Below are 22727 nucleotides of genomic sequence, written 5' to 3' on the forward strand. Positions count from 1 at the left end.
TGGCAAAATATCCTACCTTGTCATAATACGAAACGATTAGATGAAATTTAATCACAAACATTGGAGTGTAAATATAACAAAACAGTTAGTAAATTATGCTATTGCAAGGCCAACACAGATATGAAAGAACGAGCTAACAGAAATGCATAAGAAAACCAGACTTATTACCAAGCAGCGTCATCAACCTACAAGGCAGGAAACAAATAAACATGATCACAGGCCACTGATGAATAGAAGGATAACATATAAGATACTGTGCAATATTAGCACCAGTTGACTTTTAAACATAATTCACAAAGGATAGAGGAAGGATCCATCCTTTTACTGTAGTTTCTAAGGCTATAGCCAGAAGATCGTGCATATGGCTGTGCAAAGCACTGTTTATAGAGTGGAGTTTAAAATAAGAGACGGGGATGAGTAAGCTGCTAGAGATAGCCTAATGACATAAAATTTCCATAACTGCACAAATAAACACAGCGCATGTTGGCACTCGAGGAGTACTGCATACACCAATTCACTACAGAAAACTTCCACTTCAGATTACAACATAAGACATCATGATACATGGTTCTTTAACAGTTTTACTTCATGGTTAATAAGCATATTATAGCACATTCAGCACTTCATCAGTGTTTGTGTTTCTACTTCTAGGACAGAAACTTCATAAGAGCGCTAGAGTCAGAGCTAGGATCTAAATGCTAGTTTGACAACCTCATTTTTCCAATGGATTTTCATTTTCCCAAGAGAAATTAGTTCGTTTTCATTTGGGAAAATGGTAATCCCTTGAGAAAATGTTGTTGCCAAACTAGCCAAAACTGGGGAATCTTCTGCAAAAATGCGGAGTCAGTTAAGCAATCCTATGCGACTCAATACAATTCCATTAGAATAGAACAAGTCAAACACAACAAAAGGCGAGAGGAATGGGATACTGAATGATTAAAATCTCTTACAATTTCTGAAATTGGGGCCAAAACTTCAAAACTGTTAAAAAAAATAAAAACTAGCCAGACTTCAACCACCTTGTAAATTAGGGTATACCAAGATCAAATCGTAGTATAGTATATACATATAAAACAAACTATAAACGAAAGCACAGCTTATTAACTCGCTTATTACCATACCAGACCATGTCGTTGATAGTTAATATACTGCTACATAATCAAGAGTGAGGAACGTCGGCACAAGGCCACAATCACATGGAATTGGAAATACATATGCTACAAGTCAGATCCATATCGAGAGAGTTCACAGGAATCACCACGCCATTAAGCTGCTGGTGCACTCTCTTCGCTGGTCATAAGCTGCGGCGGGGGCTGGGGGCGGCTGTCGTAGTCAACGACCTCTGCGTCGGTGACGGAGCGGGAGTGCTGGACGATGGAGCGACCGATGGAGTTAATCCACTCCTCCTTGTCCTTCTCGGAGTCCGCAATGAAATACATGGTCTCGGCAGGCGTGGAGAGCTCGAAGGCGAACTGGCGGTTGAGCACGTCCTCGGCGCCCTTGACTGTGAGGCAGGTGGCGACGGGGATGACGCCGCGGGGCACCGAGGCCCGTGTCACCGCAGGGTCCTTGAACCAGAAAAGCCTCCCCTGCTTCAGCACGAACCACCGCCGCCTCCACGTCTTGATGTACTCGCCCTGCTTATTTAGCCACCCAGCGCGCTCTGCGCCGTGCCAGAACTCGACGCCGCTACCTGGGGCCGCGTCCAGCGCCGAGGGGGAGGAGCCGCTGACGCTATCCATCACGGCGCGCCACAGGCTGGCCATCACCGCCGGAGAATTTGGGGATCGGGTGGGAGTTGCGACGGCGGCGAGTCTAGGGTGGGTGGGGAACAATTTCTTCCGTGATGGATTCGCTGGAAGGTAGTGCGCGATGTGATAGGATCGGAGAAGCAGGAATCATCCGACCTGACGGCCACAAATACAATCGAAAGTTTTCCTTCGCTTTCCAAAAATCGGGAGGAATCGGAAAATAATCTATATTAATCGGCATCTATCTGATATTAATATATATTTTATATTTCTTTAATTGTACTCTTTTTTTATTGGTCTCAATTTAGTTAAAAATAAACGATACAACGATAAATATTCGACAACGAAGATATTACTTATTACGATAGGTAAATAGATAATATATTTATTTTTTATAGGATAAATTGTAGGTAAATATAAGAATCTATGTAATTATTTGTATCTTATTGTTCTAAAATTCTAAAAACAAAAATATTATGCAATTAAGATTTACATACCTTTATACGGTTAAAATTTATTAAAAAATCTTAGAAAACTGTAAATATATTTTATTATTTAGTACATAAATATATCAAATTTTAAGTTTTAAATCACCATATATTAAGATATGTAAAAAAGTTCTATTGATAAAATTATCTCCATTTTATCTTTAACATAAGTGAATTAGAATTTAAAATTTTATATATTGATACAATAAATAATGAAGTACATCGATTTTTATGTTTTTAGTAGTTCGATTGCACAACGATTATAGAAAAATCTTGATTACACAACAGTTGTTGTCAAATTTAAGATAGATTAATATTTATATTTGATTTTTGAAAAATCGTAAGATGCAATTTTTTAAACAAAATAGCAGAATCTATAAAATAGATTTTAATTTCTTTAAAACAAAAGGATCTAAAGAGGCCCAGGAAAAAATGTACAACAATTTTCTAGTTGATCTCACATACATAGTATGCAAAAAAATTCTCGTTGGTTTCACATACATAATATGCAAAAATTTGTGTGCAGTACAATCAAACTAACAAGACTTATTAAAAAAATCTAAAAATGTATAGATATATTTTATTATTCACTCTATTAATATATCAAATTTTAAATTCTAATTCATCTCATGTTAATATAAAAATAGAAAATTCTCTCCAACCTGGAGGATTAAAAATAGTAAAAAAATTATATTAAGATTTTATGACTTTGAGTAGTTTATTTGTACGATAATTTTACAACAAGATTGATTACACAATAGTTTTTGTCTAGAAAATAGTTGGCAATAAGTTTTAATCCACTGTAAGATCGAGTAAAATATTGAGCTATTGCAAGGGTATCATAAATTTAGCTTAAGTCTGACAGATATCGTGTGGCAAAAGAATAAGACACGTGTATATCAAGGTCTAGCTGATGCATCTTTGTGCTTGAGGTCTTGAAATTTTATCTTTTCATTATTCATACAAAGTAGTGAATTGCCTAGAGACCAAAATTTCGAGTTCTGCTCCTCGTTCATGTGATGGTAATAGTTTGCACATACTCCCATTTCATGCTTTTTAGGCAGTGGCTTGCTAGGACAAATGAATCGATAGAAGTGTCTTTTGCTACCACCACCGCTACCCTCGCCCCGACGTTGGAGCCGCATCGGCCATGTTTATTTCAACTTTTTTCAGTCAGGGGCTGGTTCAATATAATGACAAGGGTATTCAAATGAATACCAAGATTTCAATAAAAAATTAATATAAAAGATAACTCTAGTTTATCAATCTTATGCTCATCTAATACTCCATTTCAATGCGTATGCTATAAAATTATTAATATATAAATATGTAATATGTTGTGGTATTATAAGTATCAAATTGTAAGACTTTATATGGTATTATACATACCAAATTTTTCCCTTAATAATTTTGAATACTCATGTTTCAAATCCTGGACCCACCATTGTTTTCAGCTATGGCCACCAGAAACTGCTGCAGACTGCCAAACGCCCAGCTTTTTAATCCGCTTATATAAGAACCACTTTAGTCAAAACCGTCCAAAATAAACTTGAAAACAAAATCGGCCGAGTCATTCCAATAATAGGAAACTGTTACTTTCTACAATATAAACCCTATAGACTATTTTATCTTCTTCCGCATGTATTCTTCATGATACTTAAATTCTCTACACAGTCAGATTTTCTCAGCATCCGGATTCCTAGAAAAGCATCCAGATTCCTATTATGTCCCTCGTTCGTTGGCTCGATTATCTGAGGCCAAGCTTCACTTGCTGCAGGACTATTACCATGTGTCGTGTCTGTGTTACCGCAATGCATGTTGTCCTCGCACACTTAGGTCAGCGAGGAGATTCTTACTCCATGGATAACCTTTATTTTCGAGTCCACCAAACCAGCCTTATGATTATATTATTTTATGCGTGCACATGTAGGACTACAAGACTTTGTTTTAGTTCAAAAAAGAACTAGTCAGAGACAAATATTCGAGAACGGATATAGTATTTTGCAAGAAAATAGAACTCAGTCCATTTGACTAAATGAAAAAAAAACTAGTCAGAGACAAATATTCGAGAATGGATATAGTATTTTGCAAGAAAATAGAACTCAGTCCATTTGACTAAATGATTTTAATATTTGCTGATTAATATAATCTGTGAACTAATGAGTTTGCTAGTGTTTACGTTTATAAAAGTGACCTAAACTAAGGTAGTGAGGAAGCGACATCCTAAAGAAGATATTTAAGGGAGATTCGAACATATCAAGCAAAGTCCCCATAAATTAAGCCTGTACAAGCCATTCCTATCAAGTTACTGAAGAATTTGGTATTTATTCCTGTCGTCTTGATGTCAGTGGCAATCCTGTATGTATTTTCGTCATTACAAGTAGGTTACCTCAATGAGAAAAATCACAATCAAACAATAAATTCGGGCTCTGCTCTAAGGACAGTTGCCAAGCCAGATTAAATATACCTGCAGTGACGCGAGGAACCTGTCCTATGAATTGCTTGAACTAAACAGAATCTTCAGGTTGTTTATATCCTTTTGGACATCCTTATATTCCGAAATCATGTACCGTAGCTCAGACTCCAGAACTACAGCAGTCAAGAACACGTGAGGCTTAACTTTCAACAAAAAAAAGACCCAAACAAGTTAATAGTAGGCTAGAGATAAAATCCAACATAAACTAAGTTAAGATTCAGACACATGGATAGTTGTTTTCCGTGCACTTTTATCCAAACCTAAACCTTTTGATACATTTATTACTGCCCTTTCTATGTCAACTTCAGTCTTCCCTGCCTCTTTTCCATTGCTATCGCACCTTAAGATTCCACTACACACTAGTGGCTCTAGACGTCTCTCTTGCATACGTCCTAACCATCTCACCGTTGTTGGACAAGCTTTTCTTCAACTGTTGCTACTCCTAACCTATCACATATATTATCGTTCTAGGCTTGATCCCTTCTTGTATGGCCACAAATTCAATAGAGCATACGCATTTCCACGACTCTTATATGCTGAACATACAACATAGCCAGTCTAATCAACATCCTATAAAACTTTCCTTTTAGCTTATGTGGTCTCTTGTCATATAGAATACCATATGCTTGACATCATTTCATCCATCCTACTTGATTCTATGGCTAACATCTTCAATATTCTTGTCTCTCTGCAGCATTGATACTAAATACCGTAAGATATCCTTTTTAACACTACTTGACTTTACAAACTAATATCTCCTTCTTTATGGGGTAGTAGTGCCAAAGTCATACCTCATATATTCGGTTTTAGTTCCATTGAGTCTAAAACCTTTAGACTATAAAGTCTCCCGCCACAACTCTAATTTCCTATTTACACCTATCCGACTTTCATCAACTAGCAATACATCGTCCGAAAAAAAACATGCATCAAGACCTTGTGACCTTATCCATCACCAAGTAAAAAAATGGGCTCAAAGCTGATCCTTGGTATAGTTCTATTCCAATCAGAATAAGCTATTCGTATCTCTATCACTTTCAAACGCTAGTCACAACATTGTTGTACATGACTTTAATAAGCCCAATATACCGTTACAACTTTATGTTTGTCCTAGTCCACCACATAACATTTCTTGATATTTTATCATAAGCCATCTTCAAGTCAATAAAACCATATGTAGGTCCTTTTGCTCCCTATATTGCCTCATCACTTGTCTTATTAAGAAAATGGCTTCCATGCTTGACCTTCCAGGAATGAAACCAAATTTGTTCATAGAAATCCTCGTTAATTCTCTTAGACTATGCTCGACAACTATCTTCCATGGCTTCTATGCTTCACAATATGGCTCGTCAATTTAATTCCCCAGTAATTACTACAACTACAAATACCTCCCTTATTCTTATAGATCGATACCAATATGCTTCTCCACTTGTATAACATCTTGGTCAACCGAAAAATATGATTGAACAACTTGGTTAACCATATTATAGATATGTTCTTGAGACATCTCTAGGCCTCAATTGGGATATACCATCAAGGCCCGTCGCCTTACCACCTTGCATCCTTTTCAATAACCTCGAATTCTTGGATACTACGCAAAAGCATCTAATGGTGCCATATAAACTCATCCAACTAAAGGTTGTTTCTTCCATTCAAAAAATTCTTGCTATCTATGTCTGATCCCATCCTCCCGAAAGGGAAATGTGTCATAGGGTCATTTCTACCTGTTTTGGTGATTAAGTGTCCAACACACCACATTGGACTAACTATATTGATTTGAGTATGAGCACATGTCTACATGAAGGCAAGTTGAAGAGATCAAGTCTAAATAAGCTAATATGGAGGAAGTGCAACTTTGGGTAAAACAACATAAACATGAGGTTTAAGTGTTTGAATAAATTTCACATACTCTATTCTATGTTTCTAGCACTTTGGTTTGGCTACTAACTCATTTCTGCAAGAAAAATGCATTTTGGACTTGAAATGAGCCACATTGAAAACCCTGGTGAAACTATGAGAAAGAGGTAAGTTTCCCACATTTAGGGCTTGTTTGGGAGCAAATAGTCAGGGTTTCTAACCCCCTCAAACCTCTCAATTACTCTTGCTCCCAAACAAGCCCTTAGTCAATTGGATTATGTGTTAATTATATTTGTCTAAATCATAGGGAAGCTTCCAAAGACAGTCGGACTTAGGCTCAAAAGAGCCTAAGATGTGCTGATCTGGGCCTCACTGGACTGCTCCGGTGATGCACCAGACCGGGTCCGTGGGGGCCTGGACTTAGGCGCCAAGCAGACTGGCGCACCGAACCGGTCCGGGGTGCACTGGACCGCCTCCATACGTGAACAGTTCGCTCTCAGGAATTTAATTATAAAATTCACCGGACCACTACTGTTCACGGTACGGTGTGCATCGAACAATTTCTTCAATGGCTACCTCGGCTACCAACGGCTAGCTGACGTCACCGGACAGCCCGGTGCCATCCAGCTAAAGAAAGGCGCCAATCAGATCCCGAACTGGGGGCACACAGACCTGGTCCAATGGTGCACCGGACCGATCCAGTGCGTCCACAAACAGGAAAGTTCTGCAGCTTTCTATGGAAGGAGGCAATGGCTCCTAGGCCTTCTAGGCCTTTATAAAGGACCCCTAGGCGCCTCTATTTAGTACCTAAGTACTCCAAGAGCACACCAACACTCTGACTCTGTGCAACAACGCATTCTAGTGGTTTTGGTGAGATTCGAGCGCCAGTTCTGAGTTGTTCTTGTGATATTGTGTTCTTGAGCTCATGACGTTGTGTTTCTTGCGTGTGTTGTTGTGATTTGCTCTTGTGTGTGTTCTTTCTCTCCTTACCTTACTCTAAGTTATAACTCTGATCTTTTGTAAGGCTGCAAGAGACTCCAAGTTGTGGAAGTTCCTTGCGAACAGGAATACTTGTGATATAAGGAAGAACCGTGGCACTCAAGTTTGATCTACATGATCACTTGAGAGGGGTTGATTGCAAGCCTTATCCAAAGGAGGACACCACAACGTGGATGTAGGCTTTGCCGAACTACGGGATAAAAACTGCATGTCTCCCTTGTCCTTTACTTTGTTGCGATTTTCTCTCTTCCTAAGTTCTCAACTTCACTTGTGATATTGCTCTTAGTATAATTCACATCTCGGAAGAGCAATCAAGTGAAGGAAACTTTTCTCTCTTCTTCTTGTCCCAAACTTGGTTTTCGTTTATACTAACTTCATTTTTAGACCAAGTTTATGTTGTTTTAAGTCATTTTTGCAGGATCACCTATCCACCTCCCCCTCTAGGTGCTCTCACCTCCTTCACGAACATGTGCTATATTTCATCTTTAACACACTTGGTTGAAACCACTTATCTTCCTCTCACGTACCCTAGACATCCTCTATATGTCATTCACTCATTCTCGTTCACTCCTTTCTTGCTCAAACATTGGTAAAGATCCTTATATGCCTTACCCTTTGCCACACTTATATCTCGATTTGTAGTCTTGTTCGCTACCATGTAGTATGTACTTCTCTATGTTGTCCACACTCCTGCCATGGTACAAACTTATATAGCATTCTTTCTTCTCCTTAAGAGCCCTTTAAACTTCCTGGTTCCACCACCAAGTATCTTTAGCTTCGCTTCCACTCCCTCTGGTTGTTCCGTACATCTTTGAACCCACCTTCCAATGCAGGTTGTCGTCTTCTCTCACATGTTGTTTGCGTAGTCTTCTTCCTTCCAAGTGCCTTTTTTTACGGTTGTTTCTTTGAAGACTTTTGTTGTCTCTCCTTTCATTTTCACCACTTTGTTCGTATAATTTTGGCTTGACTTGTTTATACCAACAGGCACGCACATAAAAACAAAAGACCGCCACATGATTATGTTGAGAGACAACACACTCCCTAAGTATCACCTTGCAATCCAAGCATACTAATTTATCCTCTCTTCTTGTGAGGACAAAGCCAATCTGGCTAAAGTGTTAGCCATTAGTACATGTCACTAAATGGCATTCTCTTCCTAAAGAAAGTGTTGGTTATCAACAAGTCAAAAGCTACCACAAAGTCCAAAGAATTCCTCTCCCTCCTGATTCCTACTACCATTCCCAAAACCTTTATGAACTGCCTCGAAACCTACACATGAGGCTAAACTTTACCTAGAATATATATGGTAGTCGATTATGGTAGTCAAATGTACATCCTAATATAATTTAAAAGTGTTGACTTGAATGGCAAGTTATTTTTTGACCAAGTGAATGGCAAGTCATTAACACACCAAATGTAAAGTACACAAGGATATGAAACCTTGGAGTACTCTGGGTACACGTCATATGCTTTATTTGTAGTTTTAAAAATATGCAACTTTTTTGCCGGTATGGAAAGTTTAATTTCTTTGCTTGACCTATAAATTCTGCACTCCACATTTTTCTTCCGCTTCAGCTTTACCATTTTTCACTATATTGGGAAAGCTCCATGAAACCATGACTAAAGCTTCTTGCCAGAGCCAATTTCACCATCGAAGCATACCAGTATCTTCCCTCTTCTGAGGACATGTATGAGTCCTCATACTTCTTGCGATGAGTGACAAGCAGCTATATTGAACAAAAAAAAATGATCAAAGCTCAATCATCAGCATCCAATGCTGCCTGCCAGATCTATGGCATTTTACTAAGCTCACTCTCCACACCCATTCACCCAGATGGTTTGCCCAATACTACTGGAGCCTCACAGCTGCCGAACTAGCCAGCAGCATTTTGACTGAAATATGGAGCGAGGGCTTCAGAGTTGCTACAAACCTTGAAACTACCGAGAGAGGAAGAAAATCAAATTCAGACTTCATGATTTTGTTATCTGCTCATGAGGATCAGCACATTTGGCGCTTTTCTAGCAATGGTAACTACTCTGCGAAATTTGCCTTATGGCTTTCTTTCAGGGCTCGGTTGGATTTGATCCTTGGAGATGCATATGGAATTGAACCCCCCCCCCCCACCATAAGGCCCCCGTTTGTTTCGTTAGAATTGAATTCCATTCTAATAATCATAATTTAGACACAAACTAATTAAGTTAATATATTTGTATATTATCATAAATCATATTAGAGAGATAATTATACACTACACTTATGCTATAGAGAAGCAAGTAGAAGAGTGTGCTATAAGTTGTACATTAGAAAAGTAGCATGTAAATCTATAAAATCAATTTCTATCTCTCACCTCATGAATTTGAGATAGGCTTAAATATAAACTTTAGAAAGTTGTGGAATAGCACATTCTAAAAAATAGTCTACTCAATTAGTTAGATTTCAATTCTTCAAAATGAAGGGAAACAAACGGGGCCTAATTGTAAAAATTTTCTATGGTTAGTTATGTAGAACTGGTGCTGGCCGTTTAGCAAGGTGAGGGCTCCCACAACCTCAGCTTTGTGTTCTTTGTGATCAGGAAGACGAAAATATTCATCATCTCCCTACCAGTTTTGTGTTTGCTAGAAATTTCTGGTACATGATCTTCTCAGGTTTGGGATTGGCAATAAGAACTCCTAATCTGTCCGAAAAATCTTTTGCAGGGTGGTGGAGAGCACCCAAACACCTGACAAAACCTATGAGAAAGGGTGTAAAGTCGCTGGTGACCTTAGGTGCTTGGTCGATCTGGAAGCACAGAAATGATGTAGCTTTTGAAGGTGCCCAGCCTTGCTTGGAGACAGCTCTTTGATCTTTTGAAGATGAGCACCAAACCACCAACTGTGGTGCTTAGTGGGAGTTAAAAGCTTGAAAGCTTTAGGTCAAGTTCTTCGAGCAGGCTAGTTGTTAATAGTTTAGGAAGTGATCAGGTCCTGCCTAAAGGGTGTGTGAGGGAACATATCTCGTGCTTAAAAGGGTACGATATTCACATGCACATTTTAAATCTAGAGCATCCATCTTACATTCAACGGTAGGAGCTAATTTTACAAACAACCCCTCTTGGCTCTCGCCATGGGAAGGAGGTAGAAGAGTTTTTTTTATAAAATTGGTGCTGCTGTTAGATATGAGATGGATGTCTCAGATTTAAAATGTACACGTGAGCATCAATCCCTTTGAGCACCAGATATGTTCTCTTGTTAAAAACTGTTTGTATCGAAACAGCCCCTTCTAGTTTACCAAAAAATGGACCACTTGGTAAGAAGCTGGTGGCCGCAATGTAATTAAATGAAAGAAGCACAACATAAAGCAGAACGTTGGACACAAAGAAAATGCATTAGTAAAACAAACTGGAACGTATATAACAAAGTCTAACTTGGCAGGTAAAAAAACTTTTACCACTAACCTGAATTTTCTGTATTCACTTCCTCAAGAATCTCTGCAATGTATTCCTTGGATGAACTATGTATACTGTTTATCTTCACTTTCAATTTCGCACTTTCATCCTCCAGTGAACTTTTTTCATTCAGTAAGAGAACTAAATCCTCATTTGAACTTTTGAGCATATTGGCTTGAAACCCCATAGATTCATTGATGAATTTTTCCCTGATGACACAGAACATCAACAGTAAGACAATACATACAGCTACTCCATCCTGAAATATAAGGCCTGCGTGTATCTCAAAATGCAAACTTTGCTATCTTTGACCAACAATTAGCCCAATCATATAAAAAGTTTATACTACAAAAGTAGTTAGATTCAATTTGTATTTAGAAATACTTCCTAATGAAGTAATGATCAAACTTTTGTTCCTATAAATTATATAATATAAGAGAAATTATAGGTCAAAAGGGTTTTCATCTAAACAAGAAAGTGTTTCATAATCCAATATTAGGGAACAATTTTTCAAGATGATTCAGTGCATAGTGAAGTCCAAGAGGTCTATCGCAGTTTGAATGTAAGCCATACATCTTATCAGAAACTCTTTTCCGAATCACATCGTGAGCAACTTTCTGGAACTCCAAATTTCCCTCTGCCACTTTAAGTAAATCTGATTCAGAAGCTGTTTAATTGAAAACAGATTATTAAAAGCAAATCCAAAGAGAATTCCAAGAGCTCAATATTAAGATCATTCACTTTGTTAAAAAAAGATCATTCACCACAAGGTATATGCAACAGAAAGATAAATAAAATCCCAATAATTTAGTCCAAATTACCCCCCCCCCCCCCCCCCCCCCACACACACACAACGTAGGAAAGTTGCCTGGATAACACCATAAACTGACTTTGTGTTCTCTCCTAAGACATTGCATCAACAAGATAGATTCTCTTCGACACGGTTGAGGAAAGGCCCCAAATCCTAGCTATCCAGGATGTGCCACTAACAGCGAAGATACTCCTGTAGGCACCTGTGTATTATGGTGCAACCATCACACACCAGTGTACCATGCATTTCACTGAAAATTGCACAGTGAGTGGCTTCTTTTTATGAGGGGAGTTAAACTTAGAGCAACTCCAATAGTTCTCTAAATGACTCTCTAAATCAATAATTTAGATAGATAGCACAAAAACTCCTCTCCAACAGCTCTCTAAATTAACTTCCTAAATTTAGTCACTTCTTATCTAACCTTATTTCGTCCCTACATTTGACAACCCTTCGGCAAGTCCCAAAACAGAAAAAAATGCATGAATGCTTTCGAATTTGTTGTTTTTGGACAGTGGACTTTTACTTTTGCTTCATGTTGGAGGGTTGCTAATTTAATCATGTATTGGTAGCTATATGCTCTCCACAATATTTAACATTTGGCAGATTCTAGTGCCTAGGTTATTTATGTAATGAACGTGCCTAGGTTATGTGATATAGATAATCAATTTTATTCTCCATCTTTGACTAGAATAGAGTATCGATATACTTTCGCGTCCAATTAAAACTGTTGGAGGATAGAACTGAAAATCTCTTTTAAACTGTGACACACAAAAAATCGCTTGGGTCTATTTTAATATACAATGTAAAATAATACTAATACATTGGTCAATATTGTGTCCTCAAAAAGATTTCCAATTTGATTTACTACCTAAATATAAGGAACTATTGGAGATCAAAGTTTTTTTTACTTCCAAATCTTATTTACAAACTCCCTAAACTAGAATTTAGGAGCTACTTTTTAGAGAACTACTGGAGTTGCTCTCAGGATGGATGTCGTATTCCCTACCAGTGTTGCATGCAAAAAATTCCCTACCACCGTGCTACATACACCTTCTAAACATACATACAACAATATTTGTGAACTTGATAAAAAGGAAGAATAATATGTTGCCTATAAAAGATAAAAGATAACCCCTTCTTCTGATATTAATGGAAGTTTAGAGAGCGTGCAGCTGTCTCAAAGGCCTCATTTAGGCATCCAGGTGGGCCCAGCTTGACTTGGGGGGGCTAGTCTTGTCGCCTAGGCATCACCTAGGCGACCCAGCTTGCCTTGTCGCCTTTGAAACCATGGCGTGTAGTAAAATTTCTCTACATTTCACCAGTGGCTATAAGAAAACTCTTTGTTTAGTCATGTTAAACTGTTAGTCATTATACTTGTTGTGAAAAGTGACATTATTTTTTCACTCAAATAAAAAGTAAAAGTTGAATTCACATGTTGCACATGTCAATTGTGCAAAATATCTTGGCGAACACAGGAAATCACATTTTAGGAACTTTAGACCTATCTTTGTTGAAAAAATGACAAAGATACAGGTATGTGAAGGAAAGTTAACTAACAATGAGAAAACATTAAAGATAGATTATTTTCCAAATGCTTGCAATGCTGAAAACGGAAAACAAAGCAACAATTACCAGCCACTTGGATAAGACCATTGAGTTCAAACTCAGTAACTGATACTTCTTTTGTCAACTCAGACTCCTTGTTGAGATAGTGCTTTTCGGTTTCAGAATGTTGCACTATCTCTGATTCTATTTCCCTGGTCTTCTGTATGTTTTGTTCAATCTCTTCATTAACCTAATTCAGGGGATATAATGAACCTTACAGCATGGTAAGTGTCAAAAGAAGTTGAATATAACAACCAAGCACGTATTCCCTCCAAACCAAAACAAAAGATGTGGTTTGACTTGGTGCATTCCCGAACACTGTAATGTTTTGTTCAATCTCTTCGTTAACCTAATTCAGGGGATATAATGAACCTTACAGCATGGTAAGTGTCAAAAGAAGTTGAATATAACAACGAAGCATGTATTCCCTCTAATCCAAAACAAAAGATATGGTTTTACTTGGTGCATTCCCGAACACTGTAATTAGGCCACTAATATATCTTGTACTATATAGTTCATAACTATAAGATCAATACCATACAAAAGGGCTCTCAAATATGAATCCAATGATACTAAAGTTGTATTCCACCATCAGAAATTTTTTCTAAAGTTAAATTTTGGTAAAAAAAAAGATCTGTATCCCTAAATTCATGCAATAATTATAAAAAGAAACGGAGAAGTATTCAACATGGATCAAGAAAATAGAAAATCCAGCTCTCCGTATGCAAGTTATTACTATTAATTCACAGATAGAAGGTATACATTTGCTTTCATAGAAATAATACAACACACATCACATCAGTTACCCTTACATCATACCATTCATCAGATGATTTATCATAAAGGCATAAGCCCCATCATCCACGACAGCTGTCTTACATTGTATTCACAAAAGGGAAAGGACCAGATGACTCTCCTTCTAAAGCATAACATCATTCAGTTTCTATAGATGAAAACATTATCACTCAGAATGATATAATATAAGGTAAAGCATGAGCAAGATTTTGTGCTCAATCAGATGCACCATACACAAGACAATTAACAGTTTGGTCATCCATTCACATTAATTTTGAGCTGTGCAGCTAGTAGTTTAATTACTCATTCCCAATGCATTGAGATATATGTTACTTCAGCAATAACTAGAAAATTAATGGTGGAACCAAAGTTTCATTTAAAATATAAATTTGTGATTAACAAGAAAACTAATGTGACCTAGAGGCTTCCCTTGAATGCTAAATGAAAGTATATGATATGACACCAATCATATCACCAAAAAAATGTTCAGTGCACCAGACATGCCTAGGCAGGGCAATCGGGTCTTGATTAGAAAGCTCAATTTTATAGCAGCATCAGAATGCTGAAACATGATACAAGTTTTCAACGGCAAAGAAATACCTAACGTCCACTAAAGGCATCACGGCCTGTAACACCAGAGAGCAGAGATGTCAGATGTACACAACAGCTAAAACGCAGAGGCAAGCAATGTAGCTCGACTCAACTCAACTGAAGTCTGAACTCTCAAATATTACCCCCAAGACCCCAACCCGTTTGTCTGCAGCTCGAGTCGAGTCGAAACACTAACGCAGGTGGTGATTCCAGCAGACTCCACGCGAAGCGATTCATCCAGGAGGAGTCCAGCCGGGTCGGGCTGGGCGGCGCAGCAACCTCACTGCCCCCTCAGTCAATTCATTCTACACTGGCGAGTAGAGAGAACGGAAGCAGACAAGTGTACATAAGAGGGGGAGATCAGTGGATGCTAGACCTTGTCGACCATATCCTTGACGGAGGAGATGTGGCGGAGGATGGCGCCAGAATCCTCCGCCATTGTACAAGACCACGCTGAGGCGGCGGCCCTGGACTATGAACAGAGTTCACGACTTCACGCTAAGGCGAAGTGGTTGATGGGTTGGGTCAGAGCGGTAGCCCCTATTTTTCTTTAGGGCCAATACATGCATCTATATCTATACTACTCTTTACTACTCCTTAATATATATATATATATATATATATATATATATATATATATATATATATATATATATATATATATACTGTTTATATATATTACACCTGGGTGCATTCATTATAGAGAATGCACCCAGGCCCAACTTACGCGCCCAGGTGCACATGGTCCGATCCAACCGCTCCACAGAGCCGAACCGACGCAGCCGTACCGACGACTTCCCCCCTCCTCTATTGCGCGTTTTCACTTCCTCGCCCCGACTGTGCCTTTTCCACTTCATAGGCTCTCCGCGAACGGCTCAATATTTCTCTTCGCCGGCGACGTAGCCCTCGCCATAGCCGTTGTGCGCTCGCTCCCATTCCCGTCTTCGTCCATCCCGCGAACGGATCCGCCTCCACACTTCTCCGCGAACGGATCCCGTCAGAATCGTTTGCTCGCCGGAGACGTCGCCCGCGCCGGAGTAGTCTGCGCGCGCGCCCGCCGTGTAAGCGCATCCGCTCTCTCTGCCGTTTCTCTGTTCCCATTTTTTGTATTTGTTTTGTTATTTTCGGTGATAGACTGGTAAACCCCATTTTTCCCCAAGTGTTGCAACTAGTATTATTCGTTGATTGAAATTATTAATTGTTGTATTTTATGCGGATACATTTCATTTTGAATAAGCAGTTTCTGTTCTATACTCAGATGTTTCTACTTTTTTTGTAACTGCAGTGTACCTTTTGTTGCAACTGGTCCATCACATAAGTTGCAACTGGTCCATCACATAAGTTGCAACTGTATAATTTTTACTTTCAACCCACATACATTATTCCTGTCTTTTTATAACTGTGCTCGTATACAACTAGTTATTTGTTTAAATTCACTTTTGCAACTGTCCCAGTAGTAATTGTTTTAGCAGTTTTGTTGCAACTGGCTTATGGCGCATGTGGCAATTCTGTCCCAGTACTAATGTGTGTTGCAACTGTATAATTTTTACTTTCAACCCACGTACATTATTCCTGTCTTTTATAACTGTGTTCGTATACAACTAGTTATTTGTTTAAATTCCCTGTTGCAACTGTCCCAGTAGTAATTTTTTTAGCAGTCTTGTTGCAACTGGCTTATGTCGCATGTTGCAATTCTGTCCCAGTACTAATGTATGTGTGCAGCATTAGTGTGTATTGCAACTATTTTTTGTTCCTATTTTTGTACTGTGTGTTTTAGTTTGTTGATTAGCAATTTTTGGTTATGAGATCTGTACCATGTGTTTGTGCCCTCATGTTTTTTTCATTCCCATTTTTTCAGTGTTTTTTATAATGGATGAAGATCAGAATGTATCAGGCCAGCAAGGTGCTCATGCTGTCCGTCGCTCTTCCCGTGTTGAAAACAAGAGAAAGCAACTAGATAAAAATGAATTAATGGAAAGGAAGAAGAGATTAAGGTTGAAAGTCCCTCCTATACAAGACGCCGAAAGTGATGATGAAAAAGACACAGAGTTTGTTCCTGGTGGCGATGGGTCTGGTGATGACAATGTTGGTATTGTTGGTGGAGATGAAAATAAGGGTATAACTAAGACACGAGCTATTCGATGCTCACCTGGGAAATTTATAAAGCTTGTGAATTCTCTATCTGATGAATTGAAAAGTGAAGTGGTTGCTAAGGGGTTTGGCGGCCTACTTAGATTCAAGCCACATTTATTGTCGAGAAAGTTGCTTAGCTGGCTGATGCGGAAGCTTAACCCAGAAACAATGAAAATAGAGATTGGTGGTGGGAAAGAGATTCAAATCACCGAACACAGTGTTTGGTGTGTGTTGCAGTTACCAAACGTTGGCAGTGATCCGCCCCCCATGTCTGATGCAGATGCTCGTGCCTTGCGGGACGAGCTGGGGGAGCAAATTTGTGGGAAATCTTATAGACGCATATCTGGCATCAATATATCTGTTATCACTGATAGATTGCAGAAGAGGACTCTCAATGGGGAGCTGGGCCTGAGAGCCTTTTTTATGGCAGCATTTCAGTGTCTTCTATTCTCCAATACTGACACTCGCATCAGGATTGATGATGTGAAGTACACTCAGGACATGCAGAACATGGGCAACAAGAACTGGTGCAAAGCTGTAGTAGACAGGCTGAGCATAGCTGCTCGTCTTTATAGAAAGGATTTTGCGGAGAAAGTCATTAACGCACCCATCAGTGGATGCGGGATCTTTGTAGCTGTAAGCTCAACACACACATTCAATTTTTGCCCTTGCAACTTACTCTTCCAATTAGACAAGTAGTAATTTTTTATGTTTACTGTTACAACTGTCATATGTTACAAGTTGCAATTTGAGGGCATTTTTTATGATAACTTAGTTCACACATTCACATGTATTTTGTAATTTATGTTGTTCATAAAGTAGCAATAATTTTAGTATGAGGCTATTTCAACTGGCTTATTGCACCTGTGCCAATTTGGTTTACTTTTTTTCATTATATGAATTCAACCTAAAATACCCATGTGTCTTTTACCTAATGTTAAAAACATGCAGATGCTTTATGTCGACAACCTGCAACATGGATTAGACACAAGTCCTTTTTCAATCCCTCGATGTGCTTTCTTGGACTCCAAGATGATTGATGCTATAACAAATATGGATCTCAGGGGAGATGTTCCTCCTGGGACCACTGAGTTTGGACACCTCAGGGTAAGTTGCAAATGATACTCCACAATAGTTGCAATTTGTTATTCATTTATCATTTTATCATTGTTTTTTTACTTTCAGTTGAGAAGTATCACTGACACGTGCTACGGCGTCCCCATTGGTGCTCTAGCAATATTACATGCTCCAGTACCAGCACCTGCCCCAGTAGCAGTCCCTAATCCAACAGCAGCACCTAACCCAGTAGCAGCAGCACCTACTGGGACATCTGCTGATGTGCTTGGCACATCCCATGATCCCGCCTGTCATGCTTCCTTCAATATCCAACCCCCAGTCTTTTACCAGTACCCTAGCTTTAGATCTTCTTTTGGTCAGAGCATTACTGATTTAGTTGGAAGGAGTAGGAAGTCAGATGCGCTGAACATCTTGAAGGCGTTTGATGAAAGCACTAGTGAAGCCCAGTCGTACGCACAGAAGGCTGCGGAGTATTTAACAATATCCCGCGACCTTATGGCAAAAGCTCACCACGAGTGCTACACTGGCATTCAGAAGCTTATCGCTGATGCTATCGTTGAGAAGCGAGCTGCCAAAGAGCACAGGAGGAAGGTGAAGAATGACCCTAGAGCAGGAGCAGGTATTTTTTGTTGCATATAGCATAATATTATTGTTTGCAAGCACCCACCATACAAGTTGCAATTTGCCCAGACACATCAATATGTGTTTACAATCATTTTTTAAATGTGTATGCAGGAGCAGGAACTAGTTCAATTGCACCGGAGGACCAATCTAGAGGAGGTGATGGTGAAGAAATTATACGGAGTCCCGTTGCAATTGACACTACAGCAGGAGCAGGTATTTTTTATTGCATACAGTATAATATTATTGTTGCAACCACCCACCATACAAGTTGCAATTTTGCCCATATACATCACTTTGTGCTTTCAATCACTTTTTTAAATTTGTATGGAGGATCAGGAACTACTTCAAATGTACCGGAAGACCAATCTGGAGGAGTTGATAGTGAAGAAATACAGTTGGATTGCAGTGGTGGAGATCTTGATGACAGCTTAGATTTTATGAGAACCCCATCGTGTGGTGATGACATTGATCTGGAAGAGGGAAATTTGATTAGAAGTAAGCCTACCTATGTCTTCCATGCTTAAAAAATGTTTTATCTCATCTTGATTATTCCCTTTTTTTCATTTATATTTTTTATTCTCCCCCCTGGCAGCACCTCCTGATTTACGTGGGGCAGTCCGAAGTTTTGATGATATATTGCAAATGATATATTCCCCACAGCACTTTGCAAGCATTGATGGCGAGGTTAGTTTATTGTGTTTTTTTATTACCATCAACTCCTTTTTCTGATTAATATTATGATTTTTCCCCTTTTTCTACAATTACAGTCCCCTCCCAATAGCCAGCCGACTCGTGCACGACGAATTGCTGTTCGCAAGAGGAAGGCTTCCTCAAACCCCCTGGCAATGATCAACGGCCTGTGGTAAGATCATCTGATACCCAAGTGAAAGCAGACCATAGTTGCAATCGGCCCCCACCGATTGTAGTAATCATAGCCTATACCAACTTGCAATTAATCATATATTCTGAACAGGGAGCACCTGAGACAGAAGAGGAGCCTCTGAGCAGGGACACTGGGAATGCAGCATCCTACTGCCCAGGTATGTTCATGCAATTCGTGTCTTTTTTCATAATATAAATGATTCACTTTCATAATACAAATATGTTAATTTGGCTATTCTACTCAACTGCACCAGGATCATATAACTTACTCAAGGAGGAGCGATAGGTCCATTCAAGTTGCCAACACACAGAAGGCAGAGGCTGAGAAGAAGAAGGCTGAGATTGAGATGAAGAATGCTGAAGCTGAGGAGGCTGAGAAGAGAAAGGCTGAAGCCGAACAAGCTGATAAGAAGAAGGCAGAAGAAGCTGAGAATAAGAGAAAGGCTGAGGCCGAAGTAGCTGAGATCAAGAGAAAGGCTGCAGCTGAAGAAGCTGAGAAGAAGAAGGAAGAAGAAGCTGAGGATAAGAGAAAGGCTGAGGCCGAAGAAGCTGAGATTAAGAGAAAGGCTGAGGCCGAAGAAGCTGAGATTAAGAGAAAGGCTGAGGCCGAAGAAGCTGAGATTAAGAGAAAGGCTGAGGCCGAAGAAGCTGAGATTAAGAGAAAGGCTGCAGCCGAAGAAGCTGTGAAGAAGAAGGCTGATGCCGAGAAGAAGGTTGAAGCGGAGGAGAAAAGGATACAGGTTGCAATCCAGAAACAGCTGAAGGACAATATCAAAGCTTTGAAAAAGCCGGTGCCCGCTGCCAAGGTAAAGAAGATGTTCCAGTTACAAATGTCAAAAGAATATGCTGAGCAGCGCCAACAGTACGAGGATAGGTTGAACATGCTTCATCAGGAGGCCAAAGCTGAGATTGACAGTTTGGAGAAGAGCATTGATGGCCAGGCAGGACCCAGCTCATCATTTGATGATATCCAGTTCCCGGCGGAGTCTGATGATGATATCAACAATTTGACCCAACCAATCCGACTTTCTCAAGACGAAGTCTCAGTAGGCCAGGCTGATTTCAGTGAGTTTCAAAGGATGATATTCAAGCGCCTAGGTGATAGAGTGCTGAAGAAGCCTAGGGAGTACATATCCCCGTTCAAGATCCCTCGTAATCGACCTGAGATACCCCTGGCCAAGGCTGTTGCACTTAGGCGGAAGATCGCATCTGATCCTGAGCTGAAAAGGTTTTTTTGTTTTCCCAAGTTGCAACTGCTATTTACTTTTTATTTTGCAATTCTAACCAAGTAGCAATTATTTTTCTTGAACAGTTAGTTACTTATATATAGCAGTAGCAATCGCACCTAATGCGTGGTTGCAATCACACCATAACAGAAGTTGCAATCTTTTTTATTTAAAAGAATTTCCCAGAGTTATATAGTACATGCAATCACAACACACTAGTTGCAATTATACCACACCAGTAGTTTGCAATCATATTTGTGTAACAGAATTTCCCAGAGTTATTCAGTACTTTGCAATCACAGTAGACCAACAGTTGCAATCACAGCACACCAGCAGTTCCATATCCTCCTGTTCTTCTCACTAATCCATATGTTTTTTTCTTTTTTTTTGTTGATGCAGGAGAATTTTGTTGGAGTTTGGCCTTCTTGTTGGACTCACTGGCGAGGAAATTTTAACATCTTTTTCTAATGACACCCTTGGTGAGTCAGGAATCATAGACTTTTTCGTGCACTGCATGCGACATGATGATATTGTGCACAAGGTTGATTCTTGTGGATACAGAGTGTTTCTGACCACTGGTTTTTATGTAAGTTTCTTCTCCAAAACCATGTATTTTTTGTATACTGTCTTACATTTATGTGTTTAAACTAATTTAATCATTTATCATTTCTCTTTTTTATTTATTCTCCAAACTGGAAAACACATACAGTTCAATGTATCAACGTGTGAAGCAGTACTCAACGCTGATAAATCTGAGACGGAAGAATTCATATATGTATGGAATAATCTGATGTCTGAGTGCGAAAACTATGATTTGTCAAGAGCAAAATTGGTTAGCAGACCTTTTCCCCAACCCACTTTTTTCATACCTACAATTTTTTACTTTCCATCATTTACAGTTGCAATCACCAGGACACATACTTTGCAACTGTCTATACTTTTTTCTTGCAACTTCTTTTTTCATATATGTTTTCCATTTTTAGTAATTAGTTTTCTACTCCTTCCTTGCACCAGGTTTTTGTCCCTATCAAAGATGGTGCTCACTATTTTGTATATTGCTTCAATTTTATCCATAAGCGTATTGATGTGCTGGACTCGAACGACTACTTCCTGAATTGTTCTAATCAGGAAGAACGGCACAAGGCTGTCTTTGCCAAAATCCCAATCATTGATGCAGCCTTCCAGAAAGTTTCCAACCTCAAGTTACCCAGAGTTAGCAAGTGGAGGCGGCCTTTTATTGATGTGCCAAAGCAAGCAGGTCAAAGCGATTGTCTTTTTTTTGTATGGAAGTACATGGAATATTATGATGGGGACAAAATGACCAAGGAAATCAATCCGGTTAGCCATGCTGTCAACTGATTTTCTATCTGTTTTGGTGCTTTTTTTGTGTGTTTTCTATGTGTGCATCATAATATAGTCACTGACCATTATGATGTTTTTATGCCATTGCAGTTCAAGGGCCCGATATACAGATGTGAGCTGTTGCATTACGAGATCTTCCACCCTTTGAACCAAGCTGAAATTCCTGGTTCGCTTGATAAGTTTAGAATTGGTGGTCGTCCGTTGCCAATTGAATGGGATAGTAGTCAGTCGAACAATTAGATTCATGCAAAAACAATCTGTTGTGTTATGCAGTAGTCAGAAACAATCAGTTGTGTTATGTTATCTCCAGAAACAATCCAGTAATGTTGTTTAGGTTGCAACCAGCGCACTGGTTCCATTTGCAACTGGTCTATTCATCTAGTTGTTATCGTACTCTAAACTGCAGTTTCCAATTTTGTTTGAAAAATCCCAGCCATTGCAGTTGCAACCAATGTATATGTTTGTGTTCTGTACCCACCGGCGAGGTGGAGCCCTTCCATATGAGGCAGTTGCAACCAGCGTATATGTTACAGTTGCAACTGAAATTGTAATCGTAGTTGCAACTGACCATGACCACTCATTTTGATGTTCCAGTTTTGTGAACCAGCATGATGGCAAACTTTGCAAA

The 22727-nt window shown here is 39.2% G+C and overlaps 2 protein-coding genes across 4 annotated transcripts; both read right to left on the minus strand.

Annotated features, from left to right (window-relative positions):
* Positions 1–1051: 1051 nt before the first annotated feature.
* LOC100282245 (pleckstrin homology domain-containing protein 1) lies at positions 1052–1956 on the minus strand. Its single transcript, NM_001155157.2, has one exon. The coding sequence runs from the start codon at positions 1764–1766 to the stop codon at positions 1266–1268; it is 501 nt and encodes a 166-aa protein (NP_001148629.1). The 5' UTR covers positions 1767–1956; the 3' UTR covers positions 1052–1265.
* A 2263-nt stretch (positions 1957–4219) lies between these two features.
* Positions 4220–15335, minus strand: LOC103635584 (uncharacterized). 3 transcript variants are annotated; one of them, XM_008658000.4, is made up of 6 exons: positions 15172–15334; positions 13437–13599; positions 11567–11660; positions 11003–11202; positions 4707–4828; positions 4220–4595 (listed from the first exon to the last, which is right to left on the minus strand). In XM_008658000.4, exons 1-5 carry the CDS (start codon positions 15232–15234, stop codon positions 4731–4733), a joined length of 618 nt encoding a protein of 205 aa, XP_008656222.1. In that variant the 5' UTR covers positions 15235–15334; the 3' UTR covers positions 4220–4595; positions 4707–4730. The 3 variants fall into 3 exon arrangements, with proteins under 3 accessions (XP_008656222.1, XP_035817629.1, XP_008656223.1); XM_035961736.1 differs by having other exon boundaries at positions 4220–4828; positions 15172–15335; XM_008658001.4 differs by lacking the exons at positions 4220–4595; positions 4707–4828 and adding an exon at positions 8929–9295 and having other exon boundaries at positions 15172–15335.
* Between the last annotated feature and the right edge of the window lie 7392 nt (positions 15336–22727).

Source organism: Zea mays, chromosome 8 (genome assembly GCF_902167145.1).
Source record: "Zea mays cultivar B73 chromosome 8, Zm-B73-REFERENCE-NAM-5.0, whole genome shotgun sequence".
Classification (NCBI taxonomy): Eukaryota; Viridiplantae; Streptophyta; class Magnoliopsida; order Poales; family Poaceae; genus Zea; species Zea mays.